This window comes from Patagioenas fasciata, chromosome 1 (assembly GCF_037038585.1).
Source record: "Patagioenas fasciata isolate bPatFas1 chromosome 1, bPatFas1.hap1, whole genome shotgun sequence".
NCBI classification, from domain to species: domain Eukaryota; kingdom Metazoa; phylum Chordata; class Aves; order Columbiformes; family Columbidae; genus Patagioenas; species Patagioenas fasciata.
The window spans coordinates 8,381,632-8,403,010 of NC_092520.1; the positions used below are offsets into that span (position 1 = coordinate 8,381,632).

The window sequence follows — 21,379 nt, forward strand, 5'->3', positions numbered from 1 at the left end:
TTTCAACAGGATGTTATCAGGCTTGGCTACCACTTGTAAAGCTCTTTGGGCTTCTTGGATGAAGGTTATTGCTGTGATATCATGACAAGCTTGTTGGAAATCTACTTGATAAGCAAAAGAACAAGTCATTCACAATAAGTATAATTATTCAATGATTTAAGTGCCTTAATCTACTTCCACAGTCTTGGCAAGCAGTTTGTGATTTCTTCCATTTTATATAATGAGAAGAGTATTTTCTTCTCTTTTTACTCTATAGATTGATTGCAAATATTCAGAATTCAAGCTGTGTTGCTCATTTGCAATCAGTTGAATGAGTAACATTATTTCTACTCATGATTGGATGAATGCCCAAGGACTTGTGTGTGCAAATTGTGAAGTTTGTTTTCTCAAGATACTTGTCTGTATGACATTGAAATTTGCTGCCTTTGGAGAGCAGTGCCAGCAAAATTCAACACACTGAAGACCACTGAAAAAAAGAGAAGCAAAGTGGCAGTAACATTTTTTAATGAGACTGTGCAGATTAAACTTTTGTCTAAATTGGCCAAGTCAATTATGTTTTTAGGTTTTCCTGTTGCTACAACTGCGAAAAAAATCCAGTCTGTTGAAGGCTGGACTTAATATCATATAGAAGGAAGACGATGTTCATCCTGTTCAAAGGTAGCTCCCATGTTGAGGTTGCAGCAGATGACCAGCAATGGTTAATCCATGTGGGAGTTGCAAAGTAGCTCAGATCCTGGGTTGAGGGAAAGGCAAATGAAGGAAAAGGAACAGGCAGTATTGAGACCCAATTGCATGCCTTTTCTATCCCCAGATTGCAATGGAACAACTGGACCTGTAAGAGGTCATTATCTCTTGTGGCAAATTGTCTGCAGAAATTCCTTTCCGGTGGTCTCTAAGTGATATGGATTCTATGAAGACCCACAGCTTCTAATATGCAGAATTCTTACCCCTCCTGAGGAATGTAAAAGAACAATAGCATTTGAGACTTGAAACACTTTGCTCCCTCCTTTTGCAGCCCTCTCACTGCAAACAGAACTAATGTGTGATGGATTAGAGTGGGGTCCAGTCAAAGAGGCAGGTAGAGAAGAATGGGGCATGTGCTTTTAAATGGCAACTCCAGTAGGACCACATTTAGCAGCTCAGGACACAGGTCAGTTTGAGTCGATCTAAAATTTAATGTTTTGTTTGCATTTTCTGCAAAACAAGCCAATGATAACTGGGGAAAAACAACAACAACAACAACAACAACAACAACAAACAAAAACTCCAAACAAAACAAAACAAAACAAAACAAAACAAAACAAACAAACAATAGAACAAAAAACCCAAACAAAACAAACAAACAAAAAAAAAAAAAAACAAGCAAGCAAACAAAACACAAAACCCAAACCAACAAATAAAAAAACCCCAACCAAACAAAAACAACAAAAACAAAAAACAAACTGAGGGCTTTTTTAAAAGCCAGTTCTCTGTGGCCCAAAATCAAATGACAAATTTCAAACATCTTAATTGAGTAACAGTCTGTCAAATGTAGGTTGTAAGAACATCTGTATTTCCATAGCAGTCCAGTAGTCTGGCTATTATAACTTGTATTATAACTTCCCATTTATATTTTATTTTATTTTATTTTATTTTATTTTATTTTATTTTATTTTATTTTATTTTATTTTATTTTATTTTATTTTATTTTACTTTATTTGAAATGTAAGGCTTTTGACCATTACCTTCTGCTGGATTCGTATCTTCAGTCCTGTTTAGCTGACAAATCTTTGGCAAACACAGTCTTAGAAATGTCTTAGTACCATGTGAGGACCAGTAATGCTGGAATAATCTCACATTGTAGAGAGAATGATAGCTTATAAAAACACACATTCATATTAAAAATTCACAGCAGTGCACTCCACTTTCCCATTATAGGTAATTACAGAGGATTTTAAATATGTGATGCTAGTTGGCAGCATACAATACCCTGTCAGCAGCAGGCACTGATTTGTAATTTAATTATCATAAGACATCCACCTGTTCTTTTGTCAAATGAAAAGTAACATTTCCGTGTAATCATGCTTTTCCCTCCAAAAATTTGAATTAATTCTTAGAGAAAGCCCTGGTTTCTAGGGAATGGGGTAATTTCAAGGACATTTGCAGGACCCCACCAATACATAGTAATGGAGAGGCATGAGGCATTTCTGCAGGATAGTCTCAATTTTGGTTTGGTATTTTCAGCCTTACCACTGTTTTTTTTGCTGTGTCAAGCTGTTTTGGCTCACAGCTGAAAGCATTTCAGTGAAGACACGCTGTGGGAGGAAAGATGTATAAAAATCAATTAGTTTGGTGCTGAGAACATGAGGTAAACACATACCAGAACTGACCCAGAAATGATCTAGGCTTGCACTTCGTGAAGAATGGGAAGGCACATGAGTTTATGGCACATAAAGAGTGATATCATTGAATTTGTTAGGGCAATGTACAGTTATCAGATAAAATGATCAATTACAATTTTGAAGCATAGGTTTTAACAGGAAAGCCTACCACTGGATATTCATGAAAGTGTTCAGCTTTTCGGGAGCACAAGGTTCCGGGTGAACCACTTCTATTGATCCTTGGTTCTCATTTATGCAACAGTGACACCGCAGTGCCGCGTTGGAGAAAGGACTTACTGATGGGCACCAAGAGATATTCTGTCTTTAATGCCACCTCACACTGCTTCTGGTAGTGTAAAACTGCATGAATGATCTGCCCAAAACTTCTTATGGCTTCTACCGCTGCTGTCACTGGACATTTCTGCTTTTTCCCATTTCCCAGGAAGATAGGATGACTCTGGTATTCTGTGGTTATTTCTGCTAATCACGTTGTAGCAAATGACTCACTTTAAAGAGGGCGTCTTTTAGTAGTCATCTTTTTTGAAAGAATACTCATTGGATTCAAAAAATAATTAATTGCTTGGGGCTTAAAGGTCTATGTGCCAAGCCTTTAATGTGACATTGGTTGGAGTACCATCTATTAGACCGATGGCTTCTTGCCCAAATAATACTTGTCTGGTGCCAGTCATTTTATAGATTCATTAATTATCTGAAAAGTGAATATGTGAAGGGTCACAGGCATATTTCAGAAAAGAAGAGAATAAATCATGTCACATATGTATATTGAAAATAACTGGCAACTGCTGAAGCATTTCCATGTATGAGAGTGAAGGCAGGAATAAACTGAGATGATTTCCTTTGGCTGGATGAGTAAATGAAGTAACACCCCAGAGCTGAGTGGTCAAAGTGAAATGCAGGAGCAGCAGAGAGGTCCGCTTCGCAATGTCCTTGCGAGCGCACCTGAACTTAGGACTTCTTCTATAACTAGTGCAGTGATCGTGTCCTTGTACTTAGCACTGGTGAGGCCACACCTGGAATCCTGTGTTCAGCTTTGGACCCCTCACTACAGGAAAGACCTTGCGGTGCTGGAGAGAGTTCAGAGAAGGGAATGGAGCTGGTGAGGGGTCTGGAGCACAAGTGTGATGGGAGCGGCTGAGGGACCTGGGGCTGTTCAGCCTGGAGAAAAGGAGGCTGAGGGGAGACCTTATTGCTCTCTACAACTACCTGAAAGGAGGTAGTAGCGAGGTGAAGTGTGTTGCTTTCTTCTCCCAAGTAGCAAATGATAGGATGAGACGAAATGGCCTCAAGTTGTACCAGGGGATGTTTAGATTGGTTATTAGGAAAATCTTCTTCATGGAAAGGGTTGTCAGGCATTGGAACAGGCTGCCCAGGGAAGTGGTGAAGTCACTATCCCTGGAGATGTTTAAAAGACGTGTAGATGAGGTTCTTAGGGACATGATTTGATGACAGTGTTAGGTTAACAGTGAAACTCAAGGATGTTAAAGGTGTCTCACAACTAAAATGAATTTTTGAGTCTATGGTTCTATATGGCCTTCCAAATAAATATTAGTATTTGATTTTGCCCATTCCAATATTTTATCATATTCTTAACAGCTGAAAATGACATTTACGATGGCACTATCTGCCCCTCTGTCATTCTTAAAGACTTATGAACTCCATTTCTGATTTACACTCTCCTCTCCTCCTCCTGCTCCCTGATGTCTGTATAGTGTAAGTTTTGTGTATCAGTGTGATCTACTATATTTTCTCTCTTTGATGAAAAGTTGAAAAAATAATGAGATATTCTGTCCAGAACAGATTAGAAAATTTAAGAGTTATACAGTCCAATGTCTGATACTTTTCCTGTTATTCCATATTTACATTAGTATATGCACATTGTCTCCTCAAAGATAATTTGTTCTTCCTTGCTATCTTTTTTTTCTCCAGAAATATCGTTATCAAGATGAGGATGCTCCACATGATCATACTTTGCCTCGATTAACCCATGAAGTGAGAGGTCCTGAGCTTGTTCATGTGTCAGAGAAGAACCTGTCTCAAATAGAGAATGTCCATGGATATGTCTTACAGTCGCACATTTCTCCTCTGAAGGTAGGACTGATATTCACTGTAGCTTTGGTCTTCAAATACGAGAAAACATGTAGCATGAAACACTTGGGAAACTTATTTTGTTGCACAAACAGGAAAGCTTCTTTTTGAAAGAAGATTGATTGCGCTGTGATTGATTGACCTGTGATGGGTTTTTAAGGCTCACTGCAGTGTAACAGGTGATAGTTTCGTTGGCAGAGCTTTGTGTTGAGATGTGACCTTTTTACTTTGAGTCAGATTTTCGTTTGAGCAAAAGTCATTCCTGGAAATTAAGTTTTTTTTTTTTGGTGCACATTGACAAGGCAATAGTGCAGATTCTTGGCCTCAATATCATGGTGATTTTGGAATGGCAGACTTCCCTTCTGGATTGTCCCTGTTCAGAAGCCAAAGAAGTACTGTAAATGTAACTATCTGATGCAGTCCTGGTTTTTGCATCTCTCAAAAAGCTACATCAAACTCATAAGTTATGCCTGAAAAGTAAGCTCATTTACCACTATTCAGAACCTCACCACTCAAGCACTTGCTGTTTTCTGTGGGTTTTATTGCAATTCAGAGTGAAGTAGAGACATTTTGCTGTTAACTAAGGCAACTGTTCATAAAATATAGAAGGTTTTCTGTATGTGTGTCTGATGTCCTCTGACATATTTTGCTGGGCAAAAAGTGTTTATCTTCATGGTGTATGTTAACCAAAAAGAAATCGGTTTCTGAAAATGACATCTGTTCTTTAATAAGCCTGCTATAGTTTGAAGATGTTCCTAAAGCTTCTCTAATGAAAGGAGCATGGATGGACTGATGAGCATAATGGTTCTCCTAATTTTATTTTCTACTAGGCCTGGGAAGGGGAAAAAAGAAGAATATTTTGTACTAGAGGTGGTGATGTTCTGGGCAATGGTTTTATTCAGGCAATTAACTAAGCAGCAAACAAGGCAGATGGGCTTTGCCCCTTCTGGTGCTCCAAGCTTGTGAAACGGGCATTGCTTGCCTAGCGGAGTGATTACAGTGCGGTTACAAATGAAAGCAAATGTTTAGTATTAAAGATTGATGTGAATGTGGCTGCTGTTCATTCATCCTTCATGGAATAGCCATGTGAATGAATCTTTGTCCTCTGCTCTTGTTGTTTTGGTGTGTAGCTTGTATGTCATTTGTCTTATGTTTCAGCAGCTCTCCAGGTTGCTTACCTAACATCTACTGCAGAAGCCAACAGTATCAAGCAGTGATATATCTTCTAATGCTGTAGTATATCAACTTAGTTGTTTGGAGGAGTTTACTTCCATGTGGCCTCTGTGTAACCTCAGGGGACAAACACAGACAAAGCAATTTCTTGCCTTTAAGGGAAATTTTCCTACTCCTGTAGGGGTCCTGATGGATTAGGATGTTAGTGATGCTTCTTATTCATTAAAGTCAAAAATAGATATTTTGCTTCACAGATGGAGACTTTCAAGTAAGGCTGCATGATCCAAGCTGAAAATGTAGCAATGACGATAAAAAGTTTATTGTGAAGTGAGGTGAAGTGTTTCCCCAGACATCTAGAGTTGCCTTAAAAAAGCTCCCAGTCTAATTTTCTCTTGTGACAGGAAAGAGTTGTTTTCCATTGCTGTTTTCTGAACTGATGGCAGGAGAGGAGCTGTATAGTATTCCCACTTGGAAATAAGTGTCTTCTGCAAGTTCTTTCCTTAGCCTGAGGATTTCTGTCTTTGACTCTGTTCCTTTCCCTTCTTTCCTTCAGATTCACAGTGTCTCATGCCTGCCACTTAAGCTAAATTTAGTAATTTGTCTCTTCACATAGCTTTGAAGTTCCTGCTTGCTTTCTTCTGTAGTCCATGTCCTGTCTTTTAACCTTCAGTAGAAATTTAGCTCAGGAGGATGGAGTAAAACTTCTCCTAAAGCTCATAGAACTGTGGTACCTTCCTATCTGAAATATCTGCTTTAAATTCACTTTAGTTTCTGGAAATTGACTGAAGTCCCTGTTCAGAAGCTTTTTTTCACAGTGATTTCCACATAGCTGAAAAATAGCATTCCAAACACTTCAAAATAAAATCAGAGTTGGCTGTTGTCTTGAATTATAGACTTTCCATCACATAGTCTGATATTAAGTATTCCACTCCCTTCTGAGCACTATTGTGTAAACATGGTTGCACTGAATAATGCTGAAATGTGAGACGTACTGCTTCTCAAACCATAGTGTGGCTTTCAAGGTAAATATAAAACACTCTTTTTAAAGGTTTGCTAGATAAGTGTGCCTGCAATTTCAATATTTTGTTGCCTTGCGTGAGAGGCAGAACTGCTGGAATCCTGCTCTGAGGATACATAACAAATGCTGTGGGGTCCAAGTACAGCCTGTCAACTCCAGTCTTAGGAGTGAGAAGATGCTGGTGATTGCAGTGGGTTAAAGTGGTCAAGAAACTCCACCAAGAGCCATTTGCACTGGAAAGGTTGACTCGTCCTGCCCCAGTTTTCTGGATACAGGTCAGAGCATTTGATGCAGAGGGAAATTGTGTGTAAATGAAAGCCACGAGTTTGCTTGTTCCAAGAGAGGGATCACATCACCTCCTGTGTGTCATTAGGACTGTCTGTCTAACCAGCCACGCAGCCAGCAAGCACGCTGTGTGAGTAGGGGGTAGATGTACGACTGAGTGGGGTTAAGCCGTGGCCTGACTGCATTTCACTGTCTGGATTTCACTGTGGGCTTTGCAGCATCAGAGTGCACCTTCCCGAAAACTTTTCAGGCAGTCCTTTGTGTTTAGTGGCTTCAAAATGCACCAACGACAGGATGATTTGCTCAATATATTTGTGTTTGAAATAGTAGCATAAAATAAAAATATTTGAACATAAAATTAATCTAGTTAAGATGCTTTGGAACTGAAGTGTTTTCCCAAGGCCAAGCCACATATCCATCTTAATCACATCACTTTTCCCAAGCGACTTGTGTTTGGCAGAGGAAAGAGTTGCTTGTTTCCATATGTTTGTATTCATTTGGAAAGAAATCTGCAAAGGACATACAAACAGAAAACTTCCCTTCAGGTGGCTCATTCCAGCTCCCATAACTGACGAGTGCCCCCAGCCATCTGTTTGCTACCGTAGAATCATTGAATCATAGAATAGTTTGTATCGTAAGGGCCCTTCACAGCTCACCCAGTGCCACCCCTGCCATGAGCAGGGCATCTTCACCCAGATCAGGTTGCTCAGAGCCCCGTCCAGCCTGGCCTGGGATGTCTCCAGGGATGGGGCATCCACCACCTCTCTGGGCAACCTCAGTATACCACTCTCAGTATAAAAAATTTCCTCATGTCTGGCCTGAATCTCCCTTCTTCTGTTTTAAAACCATCACCACCTGTCCTATCACAACAGGCCCTGTTAAAAAGTCTGTCTTCATCTTTCTTACAAACCCCTTTTAATTACTGAAAGGCCACAATAAGGTCTCCCTGGAGCCTTCTCTTCTCCAGGCTACCCTCACCCTGCATGTGCTGTTTAGTTTCCAGTGAACATCTCAGTGTGCATCCATCAGCCACCTTAATAGCTTGAGCACAGACTTCCAGTTACAAGTTTTGCGGATGACTGAAGTTCAGGTAAAGCAAGCATCACCCTGTCTATACCCATATGTACATCTCCAAGTAAAACATTCCAGGGATTCTTGAAAGACTTTCTAACCCCTAGGATGGAAAGATCCAGAAGATGTTTTTGAAGATGTGTGGTTCAAAACACCTCACATGGTTGCATGTGTTGCATGGTACTGTGTTGCATAATACAGATGCATCTTAAATTGGGCATCATGTTGCTGTGTACATATTGTTAAAGAACTTGGCTGTAATTTCAATTCCAGATTATGTGGTTTGATGTAGCCTAGAAATATCCTAGCGGAGTTTTATCATTATTGGTTACTTTCTTTTTAAAACCTTAACACTAGTTTTATGTGCTGAATAATGTCCTGTCTTTCAAGTACTTAAAATATAGTGTGCGTTAGCCAGATTACTTCCTTTGAGAAGATAATAATAAGCAAGCACAGTTCTGTTCAAAAATGAAGCCTCTTTTCCTTTTATTTTTACTTTTTTAACTTCAGATTTCTCGCATGAACTTTGCTCTTCTACCAGTTTTCTTCCTCTAGCATTTCCCATACCCTCAACTTAGTTCTAGAAAATGCTTGATTTTAGAAAGCTACAAAATTCTGTTAAAGATTGATCTACTTATTAGTGTGGAGAAAGTAAAATTTACAACAACCTCAGCAACTTTTAATGTCAAACACAAAAGTTCTAAGGGAAGTTTTCAGTTACATGGCTGTATTAACATTTGGGAAAATACTAACGTTTAGGAGAATGCTAAAATTTGATAATTTTTGTGAGAGTTGCCACATTAAGGTTGTAAATGCTCTTTTCAACTTATTGAGGTGATGTAATTGTGTTTTATTGATCTGTGATAGGAAACAGTATGTAATGTAACGAAAAAATAGTTTTAAATTAGTTTCTTGCACTTTCCGTCATTTGACACTAGATGGTGCAGTAAGCTCGGAATTCTTTGTTCTACGTCTTTAACGCTTCAGTGACATGATTTGGAGTTTTATCGTATAAGGCTTAGAAAGTGCTAATTCAGTTAAAATACCTTGTTAGAAATTAGATGCTTTCTGAATCCCTGGTCTGTTGGGAAATCTGAATAGAACACAACTGTGCCTGAAAATCAGACATGCAAGTTCTGTTTCTAAATAAAATATGATTCTTATTCCCTTCCTCGTTGGTATACAGCTAATCAGCGTTCGTAAAATGAATAATAACTCTGGATTCTAAATGAGCCTTATTAGTATTATTGTGATGTTAGATTTCTTTTTGGTTTAAGTACATGCCACTTTATCTAAATAAGCATAAAATTAAAAATCCATGTAAGAATCTCCTTGGTCCCTGAACATTTTCAATGTCAGGCTGTTCCAACTACTATCTCTATTTCCTAATTTAATGCAAGGTTTGAGCGTAAACATCAATGGCAGTTTTGCAAAACCAAGTAGCCAAGTAAATTACTGTTATTATCTTAGCCTAAGATATTTTTAAACAAGGAAGTTCTGTAACCTGTTCAGTTGTCTCCTCTTTGATGGCTTCGCTTTCTAGAAGGGAAAGAGTCACCCTGCATAGTCCTCCTTTTCTTTCTGTCCCAGGGCATTGTCCTGCAGCCCAGCAGAGCTGCTGACTGCTTAGAGAAAGTCAGGATTGATGGAATGGCTTTCCAGTGGAGGAAAAATAAACATCTCCACATGGAGCAAATGGGAAATTCATTTGCTTAGCGGTCTCAGAAATTAAGGTTCTACGTGAGCTGACATTTCTGCAAATTGCTTGACAGAAGGAGATCTGCTTCTCCCACCACCACAGCACATGAGTTGCATTTGTTAATTTTCCCTTGATGATCGGAAACGCCCCTATCTCACCCATTTCTTGAGGTTCATTTTATCTAGTGTGGAAAATATGTTTTCTCTGTGCTCCAAGCCAGAGTTCTCTATCTGCCAACTCCTATCTTCTGATAAGTGTGTAGAGTCCTTTGCACTCCTGTAACTATTATTTTTATCCACCTGGCTGCAGGAAGATCATTCCTGGGAAAGCTCCTGGAACCTGGCACACCCTCTTTTCAGTCTTTAATGAAGCCTTTCATGTCCAAGTGTGGGTCAGACCTCACTACGGTGGTTGCCGTGCTTCTCTGACAAATTATTAATAGCAAAGATGGGGAAAGAGGATCTGAGGATGAGCCTGGATGATTAATTAATCTGTAGAAAATGTTTTAGCCTGAACTTCCTGGAAACTGTCATAAAGAGTAATTTTTGTGACTAAAAATGTAGATTAGGCAAGAGCTGTTTATTTCATGAATTAACACGGACTGCAATAAAATTTGGGTTCTAAAGTCAATTTGGAAAAATAAGGCCAAAATGTTCTGTATGGATTTTTGTTTTCCAGATGCAACATGTCCATTTCACTATTCAAAAAGTTTGGGGACAACTTTTTTACTGTTGAATCCTGTATATAATTTAAAGTCATCCACTGTCGCAAGTGCTGTGGACATAGCGAATTCCAAGACTCATGATGTTGCAGTGGATCACGTCAGCTGTACATTCACTCTGCTGCACAGAGCTGCAAAACAACATTAGAAAATACACTCACTTGTGTAGCTGTTTTAAGTGAGCAATGGCAGGAAATTCCTCTGTTCATGTAGCTACCAGGGAATCAGGTTTACACAGGAAAAGGTGGTTGCTTCAGCTTTTAGCATTACCATGCCCAGTACTCCTGTGTTCTTATATTTCCTAGTGCTTTTGCAGGGATCATCTAACTGTGATAAGAAACCCAGTGTTTGGTTTGGGTTGGGTTGGGTTGGGTTGGGTTGGGTTGAGTCAGGTTGTTTTGTTTTGTTTTGTTTTGTTCTGTTTTGTTTTGTGTTTTGTTTTGTTTTGCTTTGTTTTGTTTTGTTTTGTTTTTCCAGAGCTGCTAAACATCCTTAATTCCTATTACTGGTGAAGAATATCATATTACAGGTGAAGTTCAAATAGAGAAGAGAACGAGATAAGGCGAATTTGTTTTAATTTCTGTTGCTCAGGTGTGACGAACATTTGAGACTGTGCCATAGCACAGGCTGTTCTTCCAGATCAAGATGCTGCATTTCAGAGGCTCTTAAAGAGCCGTGGGGGCCTGTGAGAGGCTGATGCTTTGTCATCTGCCAGCAACAGAAGTCTGAAGTTTTCTCTTGCAGTTATAAAATTAATTGGGGTTATATAGAGGACATGTTAATGTATCCATGGATATATTAGCAAGCCACCTAAAAGTTAAACTTGCATCGTTTTCTTTGCTTACACTGACTAGATTCCATAAGTATAGCTAATCTGCATGAGGCATTTTTTAGCCCCAGGGTAGCTCAACCCAGCAGCAATGATCTTATTATAATACTTTTGATCTCTGCCCTGGTAGCTTCCTAGCTTTCATGTTTTTTTGTTATTGTTGTTTTTGTTTTGGGGTTTTTTGTCTTTTTTTTTCCACCTCTCCTTTTTGATATGCAGTTATTGGCCAAGTACCACACTGCAGTCTGTATCCGTTAGTGAATTCCACTGAATATTCAGCAGATTGCTTAATTAAGATACAACGCTTGTTACATGTTTAATCATGTGCTGCTTTGCTCTTATCTCTTACTCTAGCAGCAGATAAGCATGTATCACAGATCTGTATTGGCCATCTACGTTTTTTAATACAAAAATGCAATCGGCTTAAAAAAGAGACCAAGGAAACACACAAATGTGCCTGCGCTTTTTGTTACTCCTAGAGAAGTGCCAAACGTAGCTCTGAATTTTTACTTCATTTCATTATGTTTCAGGGTGAAATAAGCAGCTTATGAATTAGTGTTCTGAAGAATATTTTGTATCTCAGTTTCATGTGGGAAGGAATGTCTTTCATTTTTTGCAAACCTTGTCGTGAAGAAAGTCCTAAAATGGTGAAAAATTCGAAAGTTGCAGTGAAGAATAGTTACTAATGAATAATAGTTTATGATTTTTTTGTCATCATAGCTAACAGTTGTTTTGTGTGCTTGACTTCTTTGCCTTGGATTTCTGAAGGATGTTTTCCACATGATTTATGTTGTTGCAGACAGTACCTTGTTATCCTTGTCGCTTCTGACAGAATTAAAAAGAAACTAAATAAAATTGCTTCTGTCAGTGGGTGATTTAATTGGAGAAATCTCCACAATTTAAGGTGAACCTCAAGCATTGCAATCCTTTCTTTTTTGGCAAAATAGAATTATGGCCTCTGATGGACACAAGCAAAGCAAATTCTGACAGTATCTACCAGCCCATTATATGTTGTTAGATTTGCCTGGAGAATAAAGAACGGAGTTTTCAAAGGAATTTGAAGATCTTTTCAGGCTATGGAGTCTGTGTATTTTATATGAGCCTCCTAGGTATTGAAGGTCTTTTCAAATCTTAATCTGAATTGCAGTTTGAGGAGAGTTTCTCTGTTCTTCTTCTACTGGGTGCTTCATCCATTACGATTAATTAGCTGTTTTATCTTTTATTCTTTTCGGGTAAGAAATTTCTCCTGAAGGATAATCTTGTTCCTGAGACTTATTTTTTGAAAAAGTATGATATATTGCAAGTATTTCTCAACATGTCACTCACTTATAGTCTGGAAAATTAGAGGTTCTAGAAAACCTTTTTTTGTTCCTTGTTTTTCTGCAATGTTTTGTATGGTACTAGTTATTCCTTGCTTCCCTGTAATTCATTGAGCTGTTTTTAACTTGATGTACTGGTCATATGAAATAGTTATAGAATATAAAATAAACAGAGAGAGACGTACTATTATGAAGGTGAGTTTTTTTCCAGCTGAAGTGGATGAAATATATTCAATAAATCCATGGGAATCAGTACTAAATGCTTACAGACATAAGATTTGTATGTTCTCTCAATTCCTTTCTTCGAGTCTAGGAGTACAAGAATATCAGTATATTTGTAAAGTATCTGTAATGATGTTTGCCACCTTTCCAAAGTGTTTTGTGACCTACTGATGAAAAGCGCAATAAAGCATCTTGGTGTTATTAGTCAGACCATAACAGGAGGGATTTTTCTCAGAGATGTCAGACAGGTTTAACACCAGTTTTTTTCCCTGAGCTCAGTAGCTAAAATGCCCTTTGTCAGACTTCAGCTACTCCTGACGCTTGGGAATGTACTCTACATTTTAAATGAAGCATTAAACTGCCGTAATACCTTTCCACTGAGGAATATCTTGATAAATCACTCACTCAATAGAAAATATATGCATTTATACATCCAGCAATATGACACGTGAAAAATACTCTGGATTTTGTCAGTATCAGGTGTAAAACAAAGTACAAAACAGAATTCTTCAGCTCTGGAAGAGGACAAAGTGAAGAGGACAGAATCTGTTTAGTCAGACTTTACAGAAGAATATCTTGGCAGCCTGACTAAGAAGCACTTAAGCTAATACACATTTTATTTTCAAGTGTTTTCTTTTTAAAATCCTGTTTCTCATGGCTCTTCTTTCATCTTGCTGCAATGTAGTTCTGTGGACTGTGGAGCTGTAGAAACAAACAAACAAACAAAACCAGAAAAACAAAAAACAGAATTTTGGCATTTAAAGGAAAAAAAAGTATATTTATGAGCTTGCTATTATTTTTCATGTCTTTTCAAGAATCTAGCCTAAATAAGCATTTTAGATATTATGATGGTGTTACATCTTGGTACCAATAGCTAATGGAAACTTCTCAGAAAGACTTCTAAATGGAAAACTGTTTAGGAAGTTTCCTCACCCTGGGTATCCTGAAGCAGTATCAGGCAAGCATTCCAGAAATTACTCTAAAATAAGTATTTTATTTTGCAAGGTACAGCACAGATAGCAGGTTCCTATGGAAAAGGAACCCCAAGCAAAGAAAATGCTGGGTAATTATACCATTACAATATAGGCTTCCCACCCCTCGTATGTCAATTTGGGCCAGTTGTAAAATTAAGAGTCTAAGGTTCTTAATTGGATCCCTTTATTTTCATCAGGTGGGCCATTTCTTGTCTCTGCATGCACCAAACGAGGTGCTGTTTGTTAACTGCTATTTGGCACCTGCAGCTCAGAAGAAAAATAAGTCCTTAGCATTAGCTAAAACATTCGTAAGTTCTCACATTCTGCTGGTTTTTGTCTTCTTTAGACATGCCGTTCCCTTCCTTAACTTGTCTTTAGGTATACAGCTCGGGTTGATAATCAACAGCTCCCTTGTCTTCTAGCTTGAACCAACGCTGGGCCTTTCCAGGCAGAAAGCTCCTAAGTTCACAGCTTGCAGCCTAAGTAAACTTAAGTTACTTAAGCCAAGTTATGCCAAACAAGTTCTATATAAGCAGTTTCTAAGCAAGTTTTATAAGAAGTGATATACCAAAAAGCTCAATAAGCTAAGGCAGTCTTTATTTCCTAAAAAAAATGCTTTTTTTGCCATTTGGTTCCTTTCAACATATCTATTTCAGCAGATCATGTTACTTGCTTTCTAGTAATCTTTTAAAGACAATATTGCTGCTGAAGCTGATGCAATTGGGGAAAATGTCAAAAAATAGTCAGCAAGCTTGATGACTCAGGTGAATTTTTAAGATTTGCAGTGTTTACTAATGTGATTTCCCACAGTACCGTTCGCTATATTTTCTGTTCCCATGCTATTGTTTTCATTTTCCGTAGTTAACCAGTATACGTTTTTTCAAATTCTGTATTGCCTTCAAGATCTATTCCTGTATTTCTCCTTTAGGTGTTCCTTCCTTACTTATCTATTATATCCATTCCTATACCTGCACATGGATTTTGTTAACACTGTGAGCCATCCACAAAGTACAAGTTTGTACCCAGTAGCTGTTAACACGTATCGATTGATACCTTTGTTGTTGAATACAACTGCACTCTTACTGACCATTTTGCTTTCTGGGGAGGAGATTCAGTGTCTCCCCTTTGTCACACACGGCCCTTATGCACAGTTTGTGTTGATTTGTCTCACAGCTGGAAGGTGGGTTTTCTTCCCCACAAGCAAAAGCAATATGAAATACAGTTGAACGTTATCCAGTCCAGTTCCCTACTGAAATGGCAGTGCTGTGGGCAGCTTCTAATTCTACTAAGACTTAGAGAAACTCTGCTCCGCAGCAGATGCAATTGATTTTTTCAACCAACAGATTCAAGAACACCAAATTGCATCTGTTATCTTCCAAATGTGATCAGAACATGTCTTTTACATATATAAGAGCTAGAAGTTAGCTTTTTACATTGAAGAGTGTTATGCAGAAAGTGATCTCATTCTCAAAGAAAATATGCATAATTGGTTGTTTCAAAGCCTCCCTTCCTCTACAGTTATAATATGTATCTGCCTGGATTGCTGCATTGGGTTTAATCAGCCCTTAGTGGGTGAAGTTTTTGCTTCCAAATAAAATAAAAATCATTAAACATGACAATTGACTTCATAAAATTGTTATAATTGATAACATGACATTAGAAAGACTGAAAAGAGTAATGATGTTTTCAACAAACAAAGAAATTTCTACTTTGAAGGCAGTGTCACAAATTGTGGTTTTGATTAAGTAGATGAGCAAATGCCAAGCAGGGAAATAGAATTTTCAGTGACAGCACATCGCGTGTGCGTATAAAGGCTTATAGTAATTACTAGAAACTGGCCAAAAAAGCTCGAAGTTAACAGCTTAACACTCCAGGAGTGTTAATGTCATCAACCAACTTCTGAAGACCACACTTGCATCTGTTTTCACATTCAAATTGCTGCTGTTTCCTCTTTAGCAGTCATTAGGCAGTTGGTTTCTTTTACTATTTTGCGACAAATCTGCAAACTGAGCAGATCTGAACTGAATCAGAGGTTTCAGCTGAAACTGGGTTATTTTCCTAATTATTATATTCATAATTTTACTTCTGTTTTGAAAAGGCATTGTTTTTTCAGTATCTCGGAGATGTTGATATTTACTTAAGGTAGATGGGAATGTGTATAGTAAACTGCAGACGAGGGTATTTTTGAATTGCTTATACTTTGCTAACAGCTGTAATGTCGCAGAATGTCTGAAAAACTGGTTCAAGCAATCTCAGATAGAATACTCAAGACGGGTTTCCATTTCTGAAAGTGCTGTTTACCTACACTCTCCTAAAGATACTGGGATTAGTGAATTTTAATCCTGTTACTATTTTAGAGTGTGAACTAGGCCATAAGGACAACTAAACACTTGTACCTCAAAGACAAAGAAGGAGCAAGCTGCATAATAGAGAAAGGCGATAGTCAAACAGGCAGAGCATCACGTCAGTATTTATGTTTCTAAACGGCAGAAAAAAAGGTGTTGAGCAAAGCTGTAGAGCATCAGTATGTCAGCATATTATTGCTGCTAAAGAAGTGAAGTGTTGAGATTAGTTAAAAAAACCCTCAATTTGCTTCCCATATTCTCTTTCAGGACTTCACATGCTGGGAATTTCCGCGTGTATACCTTTCAAGGACTGTACGTCTGTGCTTAGGGGCTCTATCTTCCTCATTTGGAGAACTGTGTAGTCAAACTCTTTTTACAGTGCAGCTGCAGAGAAGCAAGGTAGATGATGGTTCAGATTTATCTTTCAGACCAGAATGACTTAGAAACTCTACATACTCAGCTGCATTGTTAAGTGATCGGAAACGTACAGTGGAGTGGAGGAAAGGCCGAGGGAGCTGGGGCTCTTTAGCTTGGAGAAGAGGAGACTGAGCGGTGACCTAATTAATGTTTACAAATACATAAAGGGTGAGTGTCAGGAGGATGGAGCCAGGCTCTTCTTGGTGACAACCAATGATAGGACAAGGGGCAATGGGTATAAACTGGAACACAGGAGGTTCCACTTAAATTTGAGAAGAAACTTCTTCTCAGTGAGGGTGACAGAGCCTGGACCAGGCTGGCCAGGGGGACTGTGGAGTCTCCTTCTCTGGAGACATTCAAACCCGCCTGGACACCTTCCTGTGTAACCTCATCTGGGTGTTCCTGCTCCGGCAGGGGGATTGGACTGGATGATCTTTCGAGGTCCCTTCCAATCCCTGACGTTCTGTGATTCTATGACCTATGGCTTCCCATAACTTTTCATATACTGGCTTTACCACCACGTCTTTTGTTCTCATACTTTTTTGCTGAAGTCGAATGACTCAGCAGCTGAGTTCCTATGCCAGGTCATTATCTCAGACCAGAGGGGATCTGAGCCAGTTTAGAGCTACATGAGGTAGAAAAACAGCCTGAGGAAAATAAAATCTGGGCTTTGTCCCTGTGTTCTTTTGCTGTCCCACTCTCACTGTCTCTGAAAGTTCTTTAATTCTTGCTTCTGGCTCAAGGTTTTTGAAGGAAAATGCATTTAACAAAGAGTTGTGTGTGAGAAGCCATGAGAACAGAGGTTGGCAGTCAGTGGCTGAAGTGCATACAGGTATATGAATCTGGGGGCGAAGATGCATAAACTGTTAAAACAATTCAGGAGATATTTGAAAAAATGTTAGACCCTACATTTTGGTACCTGACAGCCTGATTTGACTTTGTAATTCTTTAACTGCTCACACCTCATACCACTAGTATACCTGCAATATTATTTAAACGTGTTTATTTTGCCAGTATGGTAATATTAGGGGTGACTAACCTACAGTATATGCCACAAACCTTTTATCACAGCATGCATAGTGATCATCTCACCTCTTCTGTTTTTTAGCTCAGTTATAGCTATCTTAATACACATAATTCTGGCAATTGGAACCCAGGTTTTGCTCAAGTTATTCAATTAAGCTGAAATTGCTTGTAATGTAGTGCCATAATTGTAGCAGAGGCATCCTTGGAAGATGCTAAGTAGGTGAGATACTAATTAAATTCTTCTAAACTTCAGTAATTTAATATTCAAAGGAGACTGAGCCCATGTAGTAGCTGCTCATTGCATTGCCACCGGGGATTACAAAGGAAGAAACCTTAACAAAAATAGCAGCATTCAAATGATTTTTGCTGGACCTTCCTGACTGAAATTTGGGGGTTGTTAGTATCGCTCTGCCATTCCAGATACTAACACAGCGGGTCACATCCATCTGTGGGAGAACTCTCTGCAGACTTCAGTAAGATCATGTGTGGGTGGGTAAGTACAAAATTTTCCCAAACACTGCTAAACCCGAGGATGATGGTTGTGTTTATATATAATCTTGAAAAGCCGGATTCTTTTATATTCAGGCTTTTGGGAAAAGTAGGTTTCAGCCTAATTTAAGCAGCAATACAGCTCCTTTGATTTTTCAAAGGACTCTAAGCCACAAACTCTTTTAAATTCTTTTTGAGAATCTCATCTGATAATAAAATGAGAGGTGTGGGAGAGGATGAAATTCATCTGTTCTTGAATTCACCCTCCTGTAGGAAAGCTCAGATTGTCTTGTCTTTGCTACATCAAGATTATTGACCAGGTTATTAGTGCAGTCCTTCCAGGCCCCTGAATACATCAAAGCAAATATTCGACTGCCTTTCTCATTATAGCTATCAGTAATGATCCAAGCAAGACTGGTCTGGAGATTCCTCCCTAGATGCATATTCTTTCCAAGCCTCTTAATTCAATCTGAATGATGATTATGATAATGTAGGTTATAGTATTACCCAGGGGCTGTGATTGTAGTGCAGGGTTCCATTGTCCTAAGCTTAGGAAAAGCTTGAATGTTTTAATACCATGGAGTTGTCCAGGCCAAAACCAACACAAGTGAGCAGAAATTAATAGGAATCCATGTGTATATTCAAATTTTATCCAGTGTTCAATCTACTATAATAAAATTATATCTACTTTTTAACTATTGTATAATTCCTTTGTTATTGCCTTAGCTAGAGATGTTCATATCTTGAGGTTGAATTATAGACCAGTGCTATCTTATTATATTTATTAGCTTTTTCCCATTAGCACTGTGCTGATGCTTTGCATCTCACTAAGTGAGAAACACACAGACAAATATGCTCATTTTGAAAAAAATCCCCAAACCCTTGGTGTTAACTGAAAATGGCTCTGAGAATATAGCAGTCTCTTTTTAACTTAAGGGATCTAAACAATTAGAATCTGCCATGATTGCCCAGTGTAAAAACTAACCCCCTAACCAACTTACTTAATGTGTTAATTAATGTCCTTGATTTAATTCTCTACATGTTGAACTGAGTTGATGAGTGTTACTATACTTTCAATTAAGCAGGTTTTTCAACATAATTTTCCTCATAATGGTTAGTACAAATAAGTTTTCTTAATTATGGTAGGGTGAATGCTTCATTAAGAGGCTCGAGATAAAGTGTAGCAGTGTTTGGCACATTCTTTTGGGGACCCTTTGTTCACGGGGACACCTATCTCCACCTCTCTTTCACAATATGTTTCTGCTGATGTTTGTTGGCTTACTAAGTGTGATATTGAAGACCTATGCTAGGTAGATGGTCTTATCCAAATTCTCCATAATATTATTTATTAGAGCATTATAGTTACTATTAAGTAATGGGTTTAGCATGCTGACACTATCTGCCTTCTGGGAGCGCTTGTGGAGGGCACCATAGTGTATGGTAATTCTGTTCTCTGGCAATGTCTTGGGGTCTGCAGTGGCATTTGAACCTGTGATAAGATCCCACTAAGAAGAAATAAGTTAACAGTTTGCTGTGAAAAATGAAATAACACCAGGGCAACACTTTATTGAATGCCAAAATGCAGAAGTTGCAAAAAGTCCTTATACTCTCGAGATATTTTTGCTTCCTCTAGAATTGCCTGTTTGCAGGCAGGGTCTTTCTCAGCTACCCTCTCCCTGTAAGATGTGTGGACTCCTTTGACATTCATTTGACTGTGGGGAAGAAGGTCCACATGCTGAGGAAAGCGGTGGTAGAGATTACCGAGGCCACTGTGTCTTATGGCTGAGTCTGAGGAAAGAATGGACATTGGATGGCACATTAAAAAAATGGAAGAGACAAGAAATAACAGTCTTTGTGTTTTCAATACAACCCCTATCCCCAATTTATCCTTTCGATGGTAGCTCACACTTGATGCTCTTTTTACAAACAAAGATGGGGAAAGTTCTGGGGGCACTGGACAGCAGGGTTTTGCATTCTTAACAGTACTAATGGGCTAACTAGTGTAGGTGCTGTGGCAGACCATGTTGACCCTGTGTATTCATGCTGTATTTCATCCAGACTCGCTTTCTTTTCTGAAGTACTAAGGTCATAGAGTAGAATCATAGAATTATAGAATAATGGAATTATAGAGTCAAAGAATCATAGAATCACAGAACAGTTTGGGTTGGAAGGGATCTTCAAAGCCCATCCAGTGCCACCCCTGCCATGAACAGGGACATCTTCACCAGATCAGGTTGCTCAGAGCCCCATCCAACCTGGGCTGGGATGTCTCCAGAGATGGGGCATCCACCACCTCTCTGGGCAACCTGGGACAGGGTTTCAGGCACCTCATTGTGAAAGGAATCTACCACTAACTTGTCCTCATTGTCTTTGCTTAGCCTTGGACTATCAGTGTTAGCAGGCCTTTTGTTGGGCAGGCTACAAGGGTCCCAGGACTGTGGAGATGAAACTTAATCCTACAAGCATAGAACTGTATCTGCTTGGTACAATCTGTTTTCCAGAGGTTTTTAGAGAGTCTGTTTTCCAATTTGCAGTTGAGGTAATTTAACTCTAGATTTTTAAGACCTGGTGGTATTGTATTTTTGCAAAAGAAAAAAGTAGACAAAAATATTTTTCTCTTACAAGTAGTATTAATTATGTAGAATAAGATGACTGATGGGTAGTTAATAAAAATTTGCAGTATCACAGCTGTTCTATTTAGAGAACTGCATGGCAGCAAATGTTTGTCTGTCTTTTAAGAAACGCTGGGAATGATCTTGGGAATTACACGTCAGAAAATCTGTGCCAGATACTTTTAATGAGATAAAGGTAATGGGATTGGAACAGGGATAGCTTCTGCAAAGGAAAAACAGGTTTATCTTCACTTAATGGAATCTCTGATAGTGTCAGTGTATTACTAAATAAGTGGAAAAGAGGCTGAAGACATTTGTTTGTACCTACTGAATAACTTTGAAAAAGTCCCATCACTCTAAGGTGCTAAGGAAATATTTCTGAAAATAAAATACTGTAGAAGACTAAAATCTAAGTAATCAACTGAAAGAAATAAATGGACTATTTGCAGTGTGGCAAAAGGGAAGCTAAGGTTATTCTAAGACAATCTGGACCAGGGAAAGTCTATATACAGTTTGAAATCTGTCCGAGAATGGGCTATAGAAATACAAATGTTGTAATTATTTATGAGGGAAATAACTAGACAGAAACAGGGCAATTTGCAGATGGCACACAATTATTCTGGATAGTGAAAACAAGACAAAGCTGTAAGGCATTTCAGATGAATTAAACAGATCTGGAAGAATAGGCAGATGATAAAATATAATTTTGAAAA

The 21,379-nt window shown here is 38.5% G+C and overlaps 1 protein-coding gene across 20 annotated transcripts in view; it reads left to right on the forward strand.

Annotated features, from left to right (window-relative positions):
• The window catches only part of DLG2 (discs large MAGUK scaffold protein 2), a 1,047,967-nt gene that overhangs the window by 480,063 nt on the left and 546,525 nt on the right, over positions 1-21,379 (forward strand). For all 20 annotated transcript variants that reach the window (XM_071798683.1, XM_071798777.1, XM_071799041.1 and 17 more), the window contains one exon: positions 4,308-4,469. In XM_071798683.1, coding sequence (XP_071654784.1) covers positions 4,308-4,469 — 162 coding nt within the window. The remainder of the gene's footprint in view (positions 1-4,307; positions 4,470-21,379) is intronic.